This window comes from Hetaerina americana, unplaced genomic scaffold (assembly GCF_022747635.1).
Source record: "Hetaerina americana unplaced genomic scaffold, ioHetAmer1.1.p SCAF_5, whole genome shotgun sequence".
NCBI classification, from domain to species: Eukaryota; Metazoa; Arthropoda; class Insecta; order Odonata; family Calopterygidae; genus Hetaerina; species Hetaerina americana.
The window spans coordinates 77,103,469-77,125,332 of record NW_027287095.1 but is presented as its reverse complement, the minus strand read 5'-3'; the positions used below and the strand labels follow the sequence as shown (position 1 = coordinate 77,125,332).

Sequence of the window (21,864 nt, the reverse complement as noted above, 5' to 3'; positions counted from 1 at the left end):
GCAACAAATAAGTTATTATCCATCTACTTTGCGTTGTTTTAATCAGTATAATATAAATCCATATTATCAATCCTTTGTCGTGTATCTGTCCTTCTCTAGTTATACTTTTTCCTGGCTACATGATAGATTCAAATTTCTGTGGAAAATATATCCTACTATTCACTTTATGATGGTTTTATATTCTTGTAAATCTATTTATCCATGTTAATAAAAATGGTTTTAAATGGGAAAACTGTACTTCCTATGGCTAAAAAAAATTATCATACGAAATAGGAAAGGAGAGTTTCCGTTTATATCCATTTATATCATGACCATATTTTCCATGCACTTAAGTTATCCATGTTTTTTGATTGTATGTGCATGCAATGCACATATAATCGAAAATATGCATCCAATCTTGCATTCATTAGCTCAGGTAATCCATAGTATATATCATTATGCATGTATACAGAGGGAAGTTGAAATAACTTCATATACCTAAATGTAGGTACATTGTATGTTGAAAGATTGGAATTTATATAGTGTAAATGTTTGTCTATTCCTGTTTGTATGTATGTATTTTTAATTTGCCTAGCTTATGGAAAAAATTGTTTTAGTTAGTAATTTCATAATATTTATTCTAAATATACTTCTTTTATTAGACTTTTTTAAATATTTTTTAAGTTTGATTTTTTTCCTTTTAAAATAGAAATTTCTTTTAGGTGTTAGGTCTAACATCTAAATTTGTCACTATTGTTCCATGAGCTACACTTTCTTGCCAATAGTTTCAGTGAAAAAGTATGAGAAGTAGAAACTTGGAACTAAATAATAAGGAAAAGTTTTGGGCTAATTTGACGAAAACCATGTAAAAAATAGAATGGTTGAGTTAGTCATGTATGATGATCCAAAATGTTCTCTGGCTTTGCTTTGCAGATTGAAATTGATCTGGGAGCTGAATGTAGATATCATTCAGTTTTTGCTTGCCCCATCCTGAGACAAAGAAGTTCAGAATCTAACCCTCCAGTCCGTCTTGTCTGTGGGCATGTTATTTCTCGTGATGCTCTCAGCAAATTGAGTAATGGAAACAAGTGAGTACAGTCTATTTGTATGTGATTATCTGATATATTTTCAGATGGCCAAATACTGTTTCATATTTCACTGTGAACCAAAAATAATTCTTTCAGATTGAAGTGCCCCTATTGCCCTCTTGAGCAGAACCCAGCAGATGCCCGGCATGTGTACTTCTAACTTGAATGGCTTTGAAGTTTTATGCTTCAAGAAGAAAAGTGAAATATGAGTATGTGCTGGATTCAAATGACATTGTGAATATTATTAATTCATGTAAAGGCAGATTTCAGTGACACTGTAGGGAGTATTCTTTGTGAAGTTCATTACCCAGCGAACCAGTTGTTAATGTGCATCACTCAAGACTCTAGTGCATATAAATATATATATATATTGTTTTATATCAACTGGATGTTTGTAAATTAGAGCTTGTTTATACATTCTAATTTCCAACTGGAAAGGTGAAATGTTAAAAACCTGTTCTTGAAAAATGAAAACAACTCTACATTATTGGTGTGATATAAGATGTTTAGCATTGGACAGTGTCATTTCTGCATTCCTTGCTGAAGTACCATAGGTATGGGATTTGAAAAAGAAAATTCAGTGATGGGAAATAATAATCGTAAGATGTTCATCATGTATATGGGCATGGATCTTGAAATTATACCCATTTATGAAAGTATATACTATACTACTGACACCAGCTAGTTGTAGTAAATGATGCTGTTCGCTTTTGGGAATGGTAATTTGTGCATGGTTATAGTAAGACTGAGATTCTATCCTGTCCAATGACTGTTGCATAGTTACAGGTATTGGATGGAAATATGTACTGTTTATTCTAATCACGTAAATTGACTTCAATATGGCAACTGATTCAGAAAAATGTAGATAGATAGTGGCACTTGGCACAGTTATGATGAATGAGATGGATGACTTGGGTCAAGAAGGTAATCTCACAGGACTACAAATTATTTATTTGCTATTCTTAACTATGTTAATGTTTGAAAATGTTAATAAATCTTAATTGGCTATTATTTGTTTTTAATTGAAATGTGTTTAATTTTTAAATACATGTGTATTTTCCAGATTCAATCAGATGTATAATGAATTAAGGTTTAAGTAATTTCATCTACTTAATGCTTCGGACATGCTTGTTTTATCTTTGTTTTCTCCCCAGAAATAGCAGGTTAACAGCTATTTATATTTACAAGGGCTGTTCTATGAAGATTCGTGTATTTTTTTACAACATACATTTGCATTTCATCCAATATTTATGGTTCATCTCAATGAGTCCCTATTGAATGCAAAGCACTTATCTCATCAAATATGTCATATGTCAAGTTTTCAGAGACATACTGGCACCCATTTTTTGATAGGCTCTTCAAAATCATATTAGCAGTAATCACCACTGTTTATGGTGATGAAAAATGCTTTTCACAAGCATGTTTCCTCATGCTGGTGAACAATAAAGTGATGATTATTTGAATCTGCCTTTTGAACTTGGGTGGAAAATCATATGAAATGAATCCTGTTTAATTATCTTATTCCGTGTAATGTAAAATATGTTCAAGAATTTTCTTAAATGCTGTCATAAGTCACTCCCAAGCAAGGTAATATTGGGAGAGCAGTTGCTGGTTGTCCCTTCTGCCATCTCCTTGACTTTGACTAATTGCTCATCCTAACCCTTCATGACTCTACCTGATGTGACAGCGGAAGCAAAATAGGCAAAAATAATTACTAAGACTTTGTGATTTTGTATCCCTCCTAATTTAAAAATATCTTTGTATATATTTCATCTATGCTCCTCTTATGATCTTGTTTGAAATTTGCAGGTCTGCAGTGTATCTTATCTATCAAGCTTTGGACAGTTCACTTCATCATGCAAAAACTTTTGGATGGATTTTCCTGAAACCATGACCTTAAGATTAGCAATTGAAACTATTATCTGTTTCATATTCTGGAAATCCTATTTTTGGAAAAGACTAATGACTGACTCAGTTCTTATTGAACACATAGCAATTATACATGTTAGTATTGAGAAAATTTGTTGCAGAATACAATGAAACAGGTACATTTTAATAAATACAAATATGCAAGACAGTGTGTGGCTCAAAAATTCTATTGACTCACATGATTTTTATGTGAAAAAATCATGTGAGGCAACTTGCAGAGTTGGTTTTGTAGGGGAGAAAAATTCATTGGTGAAGGAATTTGAGCCGAGCTTCTTGCTATGCCGAAAACATGCAGCCTTGGTGGATGAAGAGTCAGAGCTTCTGTATGGAAGTCAGATTGCTGGAGGAAGCGCAAGGAAAGAGAGGAGTACCTGCTGGATCTCTTCCCTCTGTTTACAGCTGCATCAACTTTATCATATTTTGCTATAGTGTATACGAGACTAAGTAATGTATACAGGTATTAGATCTCATACATAGCTTACCATAAAGATCATATAAATTTCTTGGCCCTGTATGAGATTTTATACTGATGATGTCGCGTGTGCATTGAAACTGGTATTGGTATGATAAAGTTTTTTGTGTGAAAAAAATACTTAGTTTATGTATTCAGTAACAATGATTATGCCGGTGACAATGTGAGCCAAAGAATCAATTTAATTTGACTGTGGGATCTGCCAGTGGAGTGAATACCTACAAGTTGGCACTGAGAGATAAAAGAGAAATGTAGAGTTAACATTTTCTAATCAACATTTAAGTTTTCACTTCTATCAGGTGTCCTGTTATGCTCAACGCTTAATTTTTTTTCAATATTTCTTGTGTAAATAAAATTTATTTCAAATCCATGTTAAAGGCTGGCTCATTGATATCGGCAAAAGTTCATTTCTAGTCTTAAGATTCTTCATGGTACCAACCACAGTACTGATAGTAAGAGTAAAGCACTAATTAAGTAGTTTAATCATTTTAATGCCATCCAAATTTCAGGCTTTATTGGACTCTGCTTTAGGTCTTTCTCTAAGGGGCTTTTGCTTTCTACTATTGATATATCTACTGTAGATATCTCTTTATTACTATGGCAGGTTGGTTTTAAATGATTTGCAGGTCAATAGGCTATTCCGTACATGAATACTTAAAATTCCTCTTTGACATTCTTATGCTCTAAAATGTATTGTCTTTGCATTCCTTAATTGATGAGAAAAGAGCAGTTAATTCATCGAAATATGAATATTACAAAATGAAGTTCATCCATTCAATATTGTATCGTTCCCTATGAGTAGAATGCTGCTTCTTGATTGGTTGATATGAATTGTAAGGATAGTTGATATTTTTCCTAGCATTGCATGTGACTCTCCCCATGGACTATGACCTTAAAGTGGTGGAAGAGAATGTGTTTTCTGATGACCCCTAGGCCTATGCTGGAGAAAGCAATGGTAATTGCTTCTAGTAGTACCCATGGGTTGAAGGGTATAGGGCTAAGCAAAAGGCAGTGTGTCTGTCACCCAGTGTGGTGGCTTCAAAGGTGGGTACCCCAGTAGAGTAGCAATTTCAATGGTGGTGTTACATGAAAAACCATTGAGGAAGGCATGGGGAAACCACCTCAATTATTTAGAGAGGAAATATAAAAATTTTAGGACTGTGTAAGGTGAAATGGAAAAAGATTGGAGATTACTGGAGTGAAAGTTATACAGGATGCAGCAGCATAACTTCCTTCTTTATAAGGCAAAACCCCTTTGAAAAAAGTTATGTTGCCACAACCTGTAGAATAATATACAGCAGAGAGGAAGGGAGCCTATGAGGGGACTAAACAGTGCAAGTAACCGATAGAATATTATTAGTAGAAGTAAAAGCTGAAACAACAAACATGGTCATTATTCAGGGCTACATTTGGACAAGTAATCTTAGAGGAGAAGGAATAGAAAAGGTATCATTAAAGGAAAAATTGGGATGCCCATATGTAGCAGAAGGAAGAAGTGGTAATGAGATAGGGGGCCTATGGTTTAGGGAAAGTGATAACTGTGGGGAGAAAATAATGGAGTTATGAAGGAGACAGGATTTAATGATAATGGCCTCTTTGTTTAAACACTGCAGTAAGTGCTAGCATATATGGAAAATTCCTAGGTTGGGATGAGCAGTGATAGGAAGAGGGGTAAGACTGGGGTGGCCATTGGAACCCCTTTTCTTTTCAATGTATACGTGGAGGAAATAGTAGCAGAGGCATGGGAAGAACTGGAGATATAAATGAATAGGAAAAATGTCAGGATTGGATGAAATAAATTAGTTTGAGAATGATCAAGCTTAAGTTAGCCAGGCTGCCAAGGGCTGATACAAGCATTGCTGAATGTATTAGAAAATCAGTGTCATAGGTATGGGATGAGAATTTCATGTAAACAAAACTGAGATTTTCAGGGAAGAGGAAGGCTAAGTTTAATGTGAAAGTAGGATGCCAAAACTGAGGGCAGATGGAGCAGTTTACCTAGCTTGGAAGTGTTTAGACCAATAAGGTCAAAGTAGTGGGGACATAATTAGAATTGCATTATGGGAAGACAATTTCACAAGGATATTAAGAAATGGATTGCTAAAAACTTGTGGAGCATGTTTTTTTTTGAGTTTGGAAACATGGGCTTTTGCAGCAAGGACAAGGGAGATTGGAGACATGACCTAAGGTTGTGAAAAGGGCTGGAAAAAGTGAAATGGACAGCAAGGAAAGCAAATGATAAGGTACTTGGCATGGCTTCAGAGTAGAGAGGAATGTGAAAGGAAATACGAAGGAGGGGAAAATGGATGTAGAGCATCTTGACAGGCATTAGGATGCTCGGGAATGTTCTGCAAGCAAGGTAGGGGAATGTTTCATACAAAAAGAGTTCGGTGGATGAGGTATTGAAGGACTGTTTGTTGCAGTGTGGGTGAGAGGTCGAATCGTGTTAGTTAAAGCAAGTAATAAAGTGATGCTATGCCAAAGTCCATCCAATACCCTCCATAAACCGAATACTACCAAATACATGATAATGGATTGGTATTTTACATGTGTTTTTTTCATATTTATCAAAATTTTGCCTATCGGCTTTTGAACAGATGGATTTAAGATGTCCTGATGTGAACGATAGGGGATCATAGTAATAATGTTCGACTGTGGTAGGGTCATGTTCGGGTAAAATAATTCTGGTGTGTATTCACCCCTTGTCTCACACCCTGGTTGTGGCTTGCAGGGTATTTAAATATTTATATGTATAAATATAAAAAAATACCTCCATATTGTGCAAATATAAGTGCAGCATGTGAGATTTATTATCATAAAACTGGTAGTTCCTAAGAAAAATTGATAATCATGTGACCACATCGCACTTACAAAGCTAGAAAATTGAATTCAGTTCGTTGTGAAAATCTACCCTTACTGAACTATATGCCAACTTTCTGTAGAATAACTGCTACTCATTTTTCTCGTCATTATTATTTACAGAATCCTCCATTATTTATGAATACCTCAGGAGTTGCATTGTCTTCATTAAGTTTCAATGGTTTAATGCAGCACGAAGAGTTAATTTGGTCTTAACCATATAAAAGAAATAAATACACGTTTCGCTATATTATTTACATCACCTGTAACGTTTTTTCACCAAAAATTCCTCTTGCTACATTAAGTGCAAATGAAAGAACCAAACTAAATTATTTTTGATTGGTAATTTCAAATTCAAGAAAAGATGAAGGATGTAAATAAGGTTTCAACAATCTCCTTTCCCTTTGTCAGCACTATTTGAAGCAAATATATCTTTACCTGCCACAGTAGGAAATCAATCATAAATTAATGCAAAATCTCAGATTGAGACAAGAGACGTATGGGAGTCATAAGTTTATGCGATACTCATAAACCTTGAGGAGTGTGTCGTCCAATAATTTACAGTTAAATGTGTTTACTGTCATTTGATGTAAATTTCCTCATAATTTTAAATTACTTCCTCAATTACGTCAACCGCCACATAGTTTGCATGTCTCCTCAATATTTAAAGTGATAATGCCAAACATGAACATACACGAAGGAAAATCGCATGCGCAGCGCACTAATTAGAATAGTAGTAGCGGGAATCGACTGAATACTGTAGCGGTCTCTGCTGGCACTTACGAGAAACTGATGAAAACAATAGAGAGCACTGTGTTATCGTGTCGTATACCACCGCTGTCTGTTCCACAAATCAAATCGCAGAGAATCTCCACACAAAATCTATCGAGCAGTGAATAATGATAATGTAGGCTAGTTTTATGTGGCCATTTCGTCGTTCCGTTTTGTTAGGAGGTTATTGCAGCAGTTTGTATAATTTTGTAAAAAGAGCCTAATTATTCGGTGGACCAATTGTCGTAATGATTAACCGAACCGCCACAGTACCTTTAAATAACCCGCCCAGTTAAAAAGTAACTAGCTTGACAGACCTTGCATGTAGACCGGTGTTACTAGTGGGGTGTTATTGACGCTCCTCTAGATTCTGAATCCATGTTAAGAATGGATTTATTTCGAAGGTCATAATTACAAAGAAGAAGGTATATATCGTCTGTAATCAACCGCTATAATGGCGGAGAATGGGGTGTTGATCGGAAGGGCATCATCTCACAATTCATTAGAAGATAATCTGGAGTTAAATTTTGATGAGGCAGGTTTGAGTATTCTGATTGCAATAATGTACTCGGAAGTTTTTCGTTGATATGTGATTATTCCAGTAGTTCCAGTATAATCATTACATAAATGAGTTCATGTTTTTCATTGGATTTCAGCTGGACGACTCTGAATATGACATTCCTCCTGTAGATAAAGCGCCGACTCTAGAAAGTATTTTAAATGATATTGATGACCAATGTTCCCTAAGTGAGGATGACTTGGCCTCATTGCCCCATATTGGAGAGGTAAACTGATGCATATCATGAGGTGTTTTAATTTATAATATCTACATGCATGTGAATATATTTTATGGCCTCCGGAAAATCAGTTTCTGCTATCGTATTTATCCCGGGCTACGGAGTTAAAAGCCACTCATGAGTAATCCCTACTCCTTGCCAATATTTATAAGGGGGCTTATTTTTAATTGCCATATTCTTAAAAAATTAATGTTTCTCGCAATGCGTAAAAATAGTAATATTTAACTATGAAAAGCGTTGGACTGCCATCCAGAAAATTCATTGTGGTATTTGGACCCTCTGTAACTGAATGAGGTCATTCACCCCGAAACAGACCGACCGATTTATGGTTATCCATTTTTTTAATATATACAAAATACTTATTAAAGTATTTTTGTCTTAAAATTAAAGGGCAATTTGTCAACAGGAAAATTATTTTTCCATTTATTTGACTCAAGTGGTGGTGCTCGAGCGTTACCCGGGTATTTAAATGTGTAGTTGAATTGCTTTTAAGATATAACGTTACCTTGAAAACTTAAAATCCATTGTGTGATTGATTATACGTGGGAGTTTTCGATTTATTTATCCACTAGGGTGGCTCTTTTGGAGCAGAGGCTGTGGAAACCTTATCAGTTGGATCAAGAGGTAGTTGGGATACTCGAAGTCGATGCTCATCTGAGCGTAGCAGACGTCGAAGAAGTCCTGGGGCAGGCTTTTCTAATCGGCCCATCCCACCTCCATCATCATTGCTTCGTCACCTTATTCTTCGTGGAGTCTCCCAGCAAATTTCATCTGCGAGAGTAAGTGTTTTGTTGATTCATTGATTTGCACTATTATGTGCTCATTAGAATGACATGGGGATTTTGAAATTTAACGTTCCTAATGAATTTTAACTTTAATATCATTTTTCAGTGCAGTATACTTTTTGTACTGTTAATACCCATTGGCTGAATTGTCATAATACTATCTGCTGTTAACTGCAATATCAATATAATTATGGTTGTTTTAGGCATTGTAACACTTTTGTGTTGGGTGGTCTGGTGGAACCCTGCCACTTAAATCAACCTGAAGGTTGATTTTATAAGTGAGAGTAAATCTCAACTTGAACTAATTTCTACAACATATTTTTTTACAAAATTCACACACCAGAATAGGAGGGGCTAGTTCCTTCCCCTGTGACACCTGTACTAATCTAGGAAGATCTGGTGCCAAAATTCGGTTTGGGAGAAAATTGGGGTATTCAAAATCACTGAGAATTGAACATAGGCACTCTGGTCAGTAGACAAACAATTGATCCCTGAGACTGGCATACCTTAAGGAAACAGTATCAATACTTGTTGTCATGTTTCAAATTTATTGTAAGAAAAAATATAGCTGGAATAATCAGATTATTAGTGATTTTATGGGGAAAATGCAGTGTCAGATTCATACGAAGAAAAAACTTGAAAAAAGTTGATCTATGGATTAAGCTCTCTATCCTCTCAACAGAATATGGTATATGAAACTAAACATTGTGATGGAAGAACAATATGGACCCTGACAATGGATAGGGACAAGAGATAAAATAGATTTGTTGAGAGTAATTGGTGAAAGAGACAATGAAAGAACAAAAAAGTATGTTTTATAGATTAAGTTGGAGAAGGCTTTTCGTAGAGTTAGATGAGAAAAATTATTGGTGTTTCTGAGAAAGCATGGAATTAATTGTGTGGAAAGAAGGCTGGTTAAATACCTGTATATCGGTTGGAAAGTTAGAGTAAGAATACGATGAGGGTTGACGGACAATTAGAATAGGAAGGGGTGCTGCCTGTCTCCAACCCTATTTATCATATATTTGGAAGAGATAATAACAATGCTTTGATGGAAGTAAAGGAATGGACATCGGAGGCAAGAGTGTAATGTATCAGATTTGCTGATGATATTTGGCCGTAGTGGCAGATAAACAAAAAGTCATAGAGATGGTAGCAGTGCTAAACAACAAATGTAAGGAATATGTAATGTTAGTAAACAAGAAAAGACTAGATGTATGGTAGTAGGAGGTATGGGTGAAAGGATCAGCATCACATTGGAAGGTGAAGAGATTGACCAGGTAGAGAGCTTAGGGTATTTGGGAAGTGTTATCACTGAAGACACATCCTATTCAAAGGAAATTAAATCAAGAATAGCTATGGTCAAAGAGAAATTAAATAATAAGAAGAAACTGCTGTATGGACTGTGGGCAGAGGAACTGAGAAAGAGATTGGAAAAACATGACATCTAGGCTTTGTGGAAAGTAAAAAGAATAGAGGCATTCAAAATCTAGATCTGGAGGAGGATAGATAAATATATACATACGCATATAGATATCCCTAGCCTTTATATTGGGTTGAGGTTGAGACTATGGAGTCTCTTCTACTACCTAACTCCTAAATGGAGGATGGAAAAGATTAAGATGAGAGGATAGAGTGAAGAATGAGGTGGTGATGAAGAATTGGAGAAGATGGACAATTGGTAGAGAAAACCAGGAAAAGAAAGATGATTAAGAAATTTTATGACGACTGAAAACTTGGTGATGACTGTGTTATAGGGAATGATAGAAGGGAAGAGAGGATGAGGGAGAAAGATGTATTTGATGCTGGAAGAAAGCATGAAGAAACTGAGAGGCTGGCTCTGGACAGACAGCCATGAGTGAACCTGCCATGCAGCAGAACAACCCAAGATAGATAATGATAATTTACTTCCAAGTATCTGAAGAACTTCTCCCTTTTTTTCAGTATGTTATTTTCATCTTTTTTTTCATAACTGTTACATGCCTTCATGCTCTCCGAAAGTATACTCTCTGCCCTCCTTACTCAATGTTCTCTCTTCTACCACAGTTTTCAACATACCCCTACCTTTTTTCACAAATCATACCATTACCTTTCAACAATTTCTATATCCACTTTCTCTGCCTAATTCAGATTTACCGCAGTAACTTCCTCGCTTTCCTCACCCTCGATAAACCTCAGTGGTTGCCTTCCTTTCTGTCCAGTTTTTTTCCATTCTCTACCACTCCTGCTCCTCAAAAGCCTCCGATCTGTGCTCATCATCTTACCTCAAAGAACAGGCCTCAAATCCATAAAGTACTATGCTCCATATTAAAGACTTAATTTATCTTCCCATCTGCACTCCATGTTCCCATCATCACTTTTTTTCCTCTTGCTATTGCTTTTTCTGCCGATACAATTCTTATTAAGCCTACAATGCCCTATTTCATCTAACATACTGCCCAAATACGTGAACTGCCGCACCTGATCTAATTTATTCCCTCCTACCTTAATTTTAACTTAGCTTTCCCACTTCTCCTGATGTTTTTAGTGGTCAATCCTCATCCCACACCTCTTGCAATGTTCCTATAAAGCACTCAATAACTGTAGTCCCTTGCCTGTCTCACTCACCATTGCTTATAGTATTCATCTGCAAACCTGTGCTTATAATCTTGCGGTTCAATTTTATGCCCGGCTCAAGCCCTTCCCTTGCCACCTTTGACAATGTCTCACTATATATGCTGGAAAATACTGGTGATAATGGGCAATACTGTCACGCCCCTGCCTATCACTATCCATCCCCATTTTCCATGTATTACCTTTTTTCTGTGTCATCTGATTCATGCAAAATTTTGAAATAAGGCATACTCTTCCAGTATCTTCCCTTATTGTGCATTATCTCCGTTAACTTAGGCCACTCAGCATTGTCAAATGCCATCACAAAATCCAAAAATTACATAAAGACGTTGTGATTGTATTTGATAATTTCTTATTAATGCTGTCATCACTGCAATGGCATTATGCTTCCTCTGCCCTTTCTAAAGCCCCCTGACCTTTGTCTATGTTGTTGCTTGCCCTATTTTGTTACTATCTATTGATTATATTATTATCCTATAATTTCACGTATAGCTGCTTTAGAATTTTTGGGACGGGCATCAGGATTGATCTAAGGAAATCTGGTTGTATTCCTTCCTCATAAATCCTTGGTATTAGTTCATAGAACCCATTTCTTTCATTTTTCTGTAAACTCTCTATTGATGCTGGTTTGACATCGTCTATTCATACTGCTCTGTTTGACTTGTGATTAATTAATCTCTGGTCGTTATGCCTATCTCTGTTTCTTTGTTGTCTTTGTGTGTCATGGTATTTTTTTTTTTCTATGGGTGCCAATGAAGTAAAAAACTTTTATGTACATTAAAGGAACGGGTGAATGCTGGCCTCCCCACTGCTGTTGCTGCCTCCACTATGATAGCTGTTGGCACTTCTCATGGCTTGGTTTTAGTATTTGATTCATCACAAACATTACGCTGGTGCTTAGGTGCTGAAGAAGGGGTACAATCTGGAGGGTCTGCTGGAAATAATGCTGTGTCTGAATTTGGTGCTGTTTCTGCCCTCTCACTAAACCATGATTGCAGTCGTTTGCTCGTGGGTTTTGCCAAAGGTGCCATTTTTATGTACGATTTGAGCTGTGGACGCCTCCTGCGAACTCTTTCAGATGCTCATCCTCCAGCAACTGCTGTGCTTCACCTTAAGGTGAGTTATCAGGTTGATAAACATGTTTCATAGTTGGTAAATTTGCATCTGGTTAAATTCTCTTTTCAAATCTAGCTATAAGTTTGTTAATGTGAACTTAATGTGCATATTATGGAAGATTGTGTTCAGACTAAGCATTGACAAAGAGCAATCATAATATTTCAATGAAAATATTATTTGATGATCGAATGCATTTTATGGTATCGTCAATAGCTACTGATAAAGCTGTAAAACATTGAATTGCATCATAGAAAATCTTTTCTGAGGGATAGTAAAATTGTTCTTTTTTGCTGAAGGTTCAACACTTTGTATATGTGTTCCTAGTTGGTTATCCAATGACTTTTTTACATCTGACAGAACAACAGCTTGCAATCATTGTAAACAAATGTTAGACCTGACATTAAAAAGGTTAGAGCTTTTTTCTATTGTCTTTAGCTCATTTTAATCTTACATGATCAACTATGCATTTCAATATCACTTGCTACAGAAAACTCTAAATTGAAATTACGTACATGAAAAATGTAAAATTCATAGTGCTAAATTCGTATTGACAGAAAAATCAAGGTTAATTGTCATGAATCAATGTTGTGCCAGCTTGTGAAATGCTCCAAATTATCCTAGCCTCATAGAAATAATGATATTTTTTTGTGTGATGTAGCAATTTCATTGAGAAATTGGGATTTGTAGTCGGAAGTCCAGTCTTGTATCCAGAAAATTTCAATTTAATACCTCGTGCTGTTAATGAATAATGTGCAGACTGTCACTTTGCAAAGTGGCCGGTTGAGCAGGAGTGAGATGTCCTCTTAACATTTTGAGTATTGGCAGCACCATTTATCTTAAAAGATAAATTGGCAATCAGAAAAAAACTGAAATAAATTCAAAGTAATTAACCCTTACTAACAGGTTTTTACGTATTTTTAATATTCTAGGTGCAATGTAAACAAATCATTGAAATGGAACTGTAATTTCACTTGTTTTGGTCACCCTTGAACTCATTGACTACTAGCTCAACCTCATGAAATCATGTGCATACTGAGGTTTGAAAAAACTTTCTAGATTTAATAAAAACTTTATGATGGTGTAACTGATTTCATCACATGTGATATCTAGATGACACCTATGTGATGGAACTGGTTTTCTGGGAAGTTTTTGTGAAATCTGCGTAGCTTTTTCAATCCTTTGATCACCCATTTTTAAAAAAGGAATTTCTTTAACCAGTTCAAGAAAATGTAGACATTCATTGGTATATTTATAGCAGTCAAATGAAAAGATAAGCCAACACTTCCATGAGACCTCTTGCAGTGCTTTTGCTTAATTTATTTAATGTTTAATCAATTAACAGTAAGCAGCTTCAATAATTGAATTTTCTTTGCTTGATTTGAAGTCAAAAGTGAGCCTCTTTGTTTAAAAATGTCAAGTAGTTGTCTTAAGATAGAATCTAGTTAAGATTTTTAGTTGAAAGATTGAAATAATTGTAAGGGAAGTGAATTTTAATATAATACTAATAAAAAGTATTACTTCCGAAGGGTGCAAATACTCATAAATGCAGAAACTGAATAGTGGAAGTTGGAGGTGGGCTTTGAAAAACATATTACCTAAGTTGAGCAACTATCATTGAAAGAGATACCAGCATCGCCATAAAACCATTTATTTGATATAATATAGTCAAACAAGTCAGAACAACACATTCTCTATAACATCTAACAAAATTTCCCTTCAAATATGACTGTATTTCATATGTTCTGTATTGAGCACATCAAACACATGCCATCCTTGAAACTCCATAGGCTGGTGCAAGTACCAGTATCGTTACCCAGTTAATGAAAAAAAATAACTGGAATATCAGTCCTCTGTATCAGTACCTTGGATTGTTGCCTGAGGTGCTAGTTCTAGGTTCTGATATGTTGTTTTTTCACTCTAGATACCAATGCTGATCTTGCATTTCAATCGGGTGTACCAACTTCAAAAATACAGGTATTGCCAAATAATATTCTGTCCATAGATGTCACTTAAGCAATCGTCAGCTAAAGGTTCTTACCATCTTCCCCTTCTAAGGGTATTGTCCCATGTAATTATGGACCGTTGCCAGCATGTGGAAAAACACCAGTTTTGTATCTAATGTTAACAGGTTTTGGTACCAATATTGAGGCACCTAGGTGCTTAGAATACTTAGGAATCCTGCCAGAGGTTTTACTACGGACATCATCACCAAGGATATTTGTTGTAGGTACCAATCCCTGAAAAATACTAACTAGCAAGAAAGTAGCAGCTCTTAAAATTAGTGAAAAAACATCCAATATCTATCAGTTGTGCTCTTTCACTAAACTGTAGGGTTCGATAATTATATTTGCTCATGAAATTTTTTTCATTTCTTTGTATAGTTTACAGACTCTCCAACGCTTGCATTATGTGCTGACAGTGGTGGCTCAGTCTTTGAGCTGAGCTTCAAAAGGACAATGGGTGTACGTGGTTGTGATTCTCGGTGTTTATTTTCTGGAAGTAGAGGTGAAGTGGTTGCATTGGAGCCACTGTTACTCCTGAATCGCCATCCTTCCCAGCATCCTCTCAGGGAGGTCGTAGCTGTTGCTATGGCTACTCTATCAAAGGTGAGAATCATTCTCTCTAAATTGTTAATTGATGTACTAATCTGTTTACTCCAGATTGTTAATGCCACATTACTCCATGCACTTACTTATATTCCAAAATTGTTAACCCTTATCTGGCACAATTTAAATGACCTTATTCTATGACTTAAATGGCATTTTAAATCATGCTGCATCGAGATTTTTTTGTAGCATATGGTTATATGAAAACTTAAATATTCAATTAATTTTGTTTGATATTTGTTTTTCAATAATGCACTTTCGTGCATTGCTCTATTTTATTATGCCTAAATCTCTATTCCCCTAACTTGATGAAACTCTAAGAAGAAACATATTTACACTGAGATAAATCATATCTCATACTGCCTAACCATTTAAAATTCTGTAAAACTTAATGTGTTAATTAGTTTCCTGTTATAACTGTAATTTGTATTTCTATTCGGGAATAATGTAATCAAATCCCATTGTTATGTCCTATACACCTGGCATTTATTCTCAATACTGTACATTGTGTCAAATGGACAAATAAATATATTATAATTATTACTACCACAACACTCAAATTCATCCTCCAAGTAATGTCCGTTATTTTTTAACTTTTTAATGTCCACAGGCATATTTTCTACCCTTATATGTTGCTGTCTTATGCAAATGTGTTGATCTCACAAATTGGGTTGCGGATCTCATGCAGCCAGTGAGCATACTTCTTAATATAAAATGTTATCGGTATATACAACACATATATTTTAATATACGAGGTGCATTTTTTAAGTAAGACTTGTTTTGAAATACAACTGCTGTTTAGCTGCTGTCGGCACTTGGTGTATGCGTGCTGTGTACAGTGGATCGTCGTGCAATGAGCTTAATTCATTCCGTGATCTTCCTTGCAAAATGAAACACTTGTTTAATGAAACAACTTTTTCATATGAGTTAATGTAAAATAATATGATGCCTTCCATGCAAAAAAAATATGTACTAGGTTTATTCAGAGAAAAATATGTATACATTGTTTAGAATGGTGGGTCATGTTTATCTTTCATCCCTTGAGCATCGACACATTTTTGCCAGCAGATTTTCCGCAACACAAAGGCTTCCCTGTAGGCGAATTTGGGAAGGTCCTTAAGGGTACGCGTGTAAGCTTCTTAGACAGCATTTAGGGTCCCATGGTGGTGTCCATTGAAGGATTATTTCACTTTTGGGAATAGGAAATGGGCTGGTGCCATTGCAGAAGGTCTTAGCAAGCAGACCCTTGACTCTGCTTTTGGTCGTCCGTCAAGACCTTCGGGACGTGTTTAATGCAGATCTTTCGCATCACCAAATTTTAAGTGATAATGGTGTGCACTGTCATCTTATCAATGCCTATATGATCTGCCATCAAGCTCACACTTAACCGATGGTTTGAATTCAGCACTTCACGCACACGTTGCATGTTGTCGACAGACGTCCAGTGCGGGGCTCACCCTCCACACACTCTCGGCCATCTTTAAAGAGCTTAAGCCTCCTAAAAACTGGAGTTTGTGACATGCTTTCATCCTTGAACACTTGGCGGATCATACCAAACGTCTCCGTGCCAAATGTCCCCTGTCTAGCTCAAAATTTGAAGGCGTACCACTGTTCAATTGTTCGCTGCATTTTCTGCTTGCACTGAGTCACTCAACAGGGGTCCACCAACAGCACAATCTAGCCTGAAAGAATGCTAGTGGATGGTTGGTGCTTGGCACATTTTGCCTGATACTTTTTATACACACCTTGTACCTAATTCCTTTTTATCTGAAAGCTGCCTAGAGACATTTGTTTTTGCCAATTTTTAAAATTTTGTAAACATGTGGCTCAGAATTATCATTAAATAATCCATAATAATTAATAAAATGCATTGCCACTACTTTAATATGATGATGCCTTATACGGATGGTACAATGCAACAGTTTCCTGTAGTCTCCACTTCACATTTAGGCTGCTGATTTGGACTCAACAGGTCTTGAGGGCTCGTGGACTTAGAATGGTAAACAAGCAGGGCATGCTGAGTAAGGAGATCATTTTGCTCCATGACAGTTCCTGTCCATGCATGGCTAATCAAACTAAAGATTTCATTGGATCATTTGGCTGGAACAACTTGATCACCCTCAGTACATTCTTGATCTAATACCCAGTGGCTACCTCCAGTTTTTATATTTGAAGATGCATCTTGGTGTTCAGCGCCTTGATGATGATATTGACATCATAATGACCATGTTGCAGTGGTTGTCAAATCAGGTGGTAGACTGCTACGAGGATGGGATTCAAAAGCTGGTTCTGCAATGTCATAATATCCTTAATATTAGTGAAAATTATGAAGAAAGGTAAATTAAGATGCAGGATTTCATAAAAAAAATAAAATTGTTAAAACAATATTCTTGTTTATTTAATTTCAAAATGGTACTTACTTAAAAAACATGCCTCATATTTTACTGCCAAATATTTTTTAGGTCTGATTCATCCAATAAAATTGATTGAAGGTATTGATGATTGTAATGTTCAGCACAAATCAAAGAGGATTATACAAATAATGATGCTTTTTCAATCATCATTTTCAAATATTATGGGACTGGCCTTTTATGTGTGTTTGGACCCAATCATGCATTTCTACTTCTAGGAGATGGGGGTGTGCTTCTTAGAGTGAAAGCTCAAACTCAGCATTGCCATGTTTAGTCTATTTTGAATGCTTATGGTGGTGGACATTACCGTTCAATTATGTACTTAGAACATAATTGAACGGTAATGCCATACTCTTTACTGGTTATAGCGCTGATTTATTCTTTAATGGCATTTGCTGTTATAATGTCCTCTCATATCTTTTTGGATTGGTTACATATCCTTCCAGGTGATCGTTGTTACAATTCGTCCTCGGATGAGAGTGATTTTTACGCACTCTCTCCATTCTTCCAATCCGTCAACTCTTCCTCTCCTGGCATGGCAGTTCGTTGTTATCCAAGCAGCAGATGGTTCCCGAGTGATTGATCCTGTACTTGCATTTGCCAGAGAATCAACAATCCATTTTTTTCAGGTACGTATGCTTGATTGGCAATATTTTAATTATAATGAACTACTGAAATGTGTTTCTGCATATGGTGGCAAAGATGTAACATGATTTTGCATTTCCAATGTGTAATTATATATTTAAAATTTTTTATGCAAAATTTTCATAGATGTAAGGTGTCATTTTGTCATGTGAGACTTGGCATGTCTTGGCATGGCTTGGGATGTCTGTTGTTTCTGTTTCACAGTGACTCCTCCAAGTGCATATTTATGTACCTTGTTTCTAGAGATTACTTTGAAGTGAAGTTACTTGGACATTTTTAATGAAATTATCTCGGGTCTTCCGCTGGGTCAGGGATTACATGTTAGCCGACGTTTTGACACTTGACTCTAGCATCGTTGTCAGGGCTGATGAGACTCTCATCAGCTCTGAGGGCAATGCTCGAGTTGAGTGTTGAAACATCAGCCAACATGGAACCACTGACCCAGTGTGAGACCCAAGAAAACTTCATTAAGGAGATATGCCAAGAAAGCACCAGATCTTACGTGGGTCTTCTCTTTTTCTCCTAATAAGACATGATAGCACACTTTCCTGTGGCATTAATTCTTTTTACTGATAATGAGAGTGGTTGGTTATTATTTGATCATTTCATATTCTCATTTGTAGATGTCTCCAGATATGCGAGGGGTTGATGGAAATGGCACCATTGGCCCTGCAGGAGGAGCGTGGCGAATTAGAATGATTCCCCTCCGGAGGCTTGTTTTATCACACACTCTCATTGCCCTACATTGGCTTGATGTTAGGACACTAGCTGTAATAGACTGTCTTGAAAGAGTTCACCTTTTGGATGTTCGAACAAGGGAAGAATTGGAATCGCTTGATGTTTCTGATGTACGCCTGGTGTATGGCACTAGTCATTTCAAAGGACTTGCTACGGGAGGAAATGTCAGCCAAGCAATGGTAAGTTCTTATGGTTATCTTGCTGTTTGATTGTTTTATTGTCTAGGTATATATCTCTTTATTCTCTAAGGTGATTTTTTGAACTGTGAAGTTAGTGAACTTCCTCTTTAGGGTTTAAATTTTAGGTAACAATTGATTTTTCTTGGAAGGTAATAGACCATTTTAATGATATGTAAGTGGTTCTCAAAGGTAAATAATTAGCCAAGATGTCACTTTAAAAATAATAGTCGCTAATCTTCATGTGCACCTATGCAAGCCACCATATGTGTGTGTGTGGCAAGTGGTTTAAGACAGCACCCATGTAAATGGTGAAAACCCTGTAGGAAGGGAGATTGATGTAAATTTAATTTCTTAGTCTTTCATTTGAGATATATGTTAGAACAATCATGAGTATTTTAGTTCAACTGTGTCATTCTCCTTAACCATGTATTTTGTTTACTTTTAGGTGCTTGCTGGGGAAAGAGCTTGTTACAATTCTGTTTTAAGCTTTGGCAATCAGTTACTTCTGCTGGGCACCAACTCTTTTCATGTTTTAACAATACGCTCATGGAGTGATCGCCTCTCCCATTTGGTAAAACAGGTACATTATATTTAATTAAGTTTTATCCCCACAAAATTGTTGAAAACGAATGTAGTCAGATCAGTGGGCAAATATTTGGTCTCCTTTGGTCCATTTGTTTGATGTTATTTTATTAAGGCCAGCCTTGATTCATTCAGTCAATTGCCTTATTTAAGGATGTATTAATAGTGCCATGCATTACTAGTTTTGCTCCTGATAGAATTAGTGATATGTCTGGTTCACCATTTGAAGTACATTAATTTTTTTACATATGATTAATTGTAAGTTGTGTTCCGATAAAAAAAACAAGCCAGGGAACATAATTAACATAATTTTCTTGGAAATATGTATTGGTAGAAATAAAGTTTGCTGGAGTTGGAATTAAATCGCATTTCCAGATATCCTTGCCATTCCTAGTATTTCATGCATAACTCCAGTTTATACAATCCTGGGTATTTATGAAATTGAAACCAAGGATATGAAACATATAAAGCACAAGCAGTGTTGGTTGGGCAAGTAGAGACGTATGGATTTCAGACAAAAAAGTGAATGTTCAAGGAAGATACTTGTGGTTTTCTGTACAGGTGCTCACAGCCTGTCATCTATTTAGCCATCATTATTTATGTTGAAATTGGTGTAGGTTTAATCAATGAAACCAAATGAATTGAACCAAAAAATTTTGTATGGATGCTGTTTACACATTCCTTGTCACACACAGCCACAAATTTGAACTCTTTTCTGTGTCACATACCATTACACTGTCCTTTGGTCCCCCTTGCAACATTTCAAAGTTCAGAGTCAAGACTATCCTTCTCTCTCTTTGCTGTCATTCTAAATTGACATTTTATTGGCTTCTATCATTTTACTATGGAAAATTTAGTAACAGTGGAACCATGCTTGCGGATAAAATATTCTTAAAAATTACTCACTTAATTGTCAAAGTTTCACGTAGTGAGTGATGAGGAGAGGGGAAATCCCAGAATGATTTTGTGTCTTATGTTTCAATTTGTGTTTATCACTTATTCTGCCAGCATCTTAGTGCTGCTAGTGATCACACATGTTTTCAAACTTGTATTCAGGCATATTATTTAAGAATTTTTTATGCTAAGTTAAATAATATTTTGTGCTTAATTCTAAAAATTTCCCCGAAGAAAAGCTGCAAGAAGACAGCCATAAGGGAATACAAATAACTGTAGAAATGAAATTAAAATTATTAAAAAGTGAGACAGATACGATCAGTTGCCATAAAAAAATCTCTCTAGGCAGCGTTCTATTGGAAAGGAATTAGCAAGGTGTCATGAATAATAAACTAATTATTTTGATTATTTTTTTTCTTCGTGTCAAATTTGCATTCCAGGTTGGTTCATTCTGCAATAGAAGAAAAGATGATGGTTCACGATCCTAAGCAATGTGTATATTATTTTTTTAATAAACCTTGTGCTTAGTTTTTTTTGACATGAAAAACATTCTTGTATCTTACATTAATTTATATGGGAAAAATTGTTTTGCTGTACTAGTAAGATTGCAGAATGAATTATGCTCATTAAGCAAGGTTCCTCCATACTTTCCATGCCTTGTCACAATTTTCATTACCTCTACCTCCCTCATAGGACACTTAAGTAAGCATCTTAGCCCTTTTGGGTGTAAATGCCAAGAGTGAACTCCAGATCTTTAAGAAATTTCTTTTCCCAATATTTGATATTAGTTAGCCAGACAAACTTTTTTAATCATTTGTAAATGCTTGTGTGGCATGAATTTGACAAATGTTTTCTTTTGTTTTATTTTTCATCATTTAAGTCTCTGAAGTTATATTATTCTATTTTCTAGGGTAGACATCTTGATGCCTTGGCTTTGGGGATGACCTTCTTGGAAGACACTGGAAGAGTCCCAGTTTTTCAAAGAAAAAAGGGCATAGTTCGTGAAAAAGTAATAGTATAGTATTTATGATAAATAAATCCTTTTTTACTGTTATCCTAGGAGTTTAGTTAAAGAAAAATCTTGTCTTTCATGGCCTCCCCTTTCACATGATTCACTCTTTCTCAGTAAATTCTTTACTTCGAGACTGTATTGTTATTGCAAGTTTCATTCTTGCATGATTTTAAGAAGATGGTGAGCTGTTATAATTTTCAATTCTGCTGCATTTTGATTTCATACCTAACTCTAGGAATATAAAAATTAGCATTTATTCTCAACAAGGAAATGATGCATACTGGAATATGGACCTATTCATATGTGTATTAACCTTCCTTATAACTATCATCCATATCTCTATCCAAATCATCACAAGTTTTTTTGTTTGTGTTGAGTTTAGCAAATT

General features: G+C 35.7%; 2 protein-coding genes across 3 annotated transcripts in view; both read left to right on the top strand.

The window, feature by feature from the left end:
- The window catches only part of Sou (required for meiotic nuclear division 5 protein souji), a 43,618-nt gene extending 41,540 nt beyond the window's left edge, over window positions 1-2,078 (top strand). Inside the window, exons 8-9 of the mRNA XM_071591928.1 lie at window positions 913-1,067; window positions 1,164-2,078. Of these exons, the coding sequence (XP_071448029.1) occupies window positions 913-1,067; window positions 1,164-1,227 (219 nt within the window). The 3' untranslated portion in view covers window positions 1,228-2,078. The remainder of the gene's footprint in view (window positions 1-912; window positions 1,068-1,163) is intronic.
- Window positions 2,079-7,149: 5,071 nt separating this feature from the next.
- Window positions 7,150-21,864, top strand: part of Vps8 (vacuolar protein sorting 8) — a 50,704-nt gene continuing 35,989 nt past the window's right edge. The window contains exons 1-9 of one of the 2 annotated variants that reach the window (XM_071592253.1): window positions 7,150-7,633; window positions 7,755-7,883; window positions 8,468-8,674; window positions 12,077-12,409; window positions 14,791-15,015; window positions 17,873-18,055; window positions 18,695-18,988; window positions 19,434-19,568; window positions 21,375-21,473. In XM_071592253.1, coding sequence (XP_071448354.1) covers window positions 7,553-7,633; window positions 7,755-7,883; window positions 8,468-8,674; window positions 12,077-12,409; window positions 14,791-15,015; window positions 17,873-18,055; window positions 18,695-18,988; window positions 19,434-19,568; window positions 21,375-21,473 — 1,686 coding nt within the window. In that variant the 5' untranslated portion in view covers window positions 7,150-7,552. The remainder of the gene's footprint in view (window positions 7,634-7,754; window positions 7,884-8,467; window positions 8,675-12,076; window positions 12,410-14,790; window positions 15,016-17,872; window positions 18,056-18,694; window positions 18,989-19,433; window positions 19,569-21,374; window positions 21,474-21,864) is intronic. The other variant, XM_071592254.1, reaches the window with a different exon arrangement.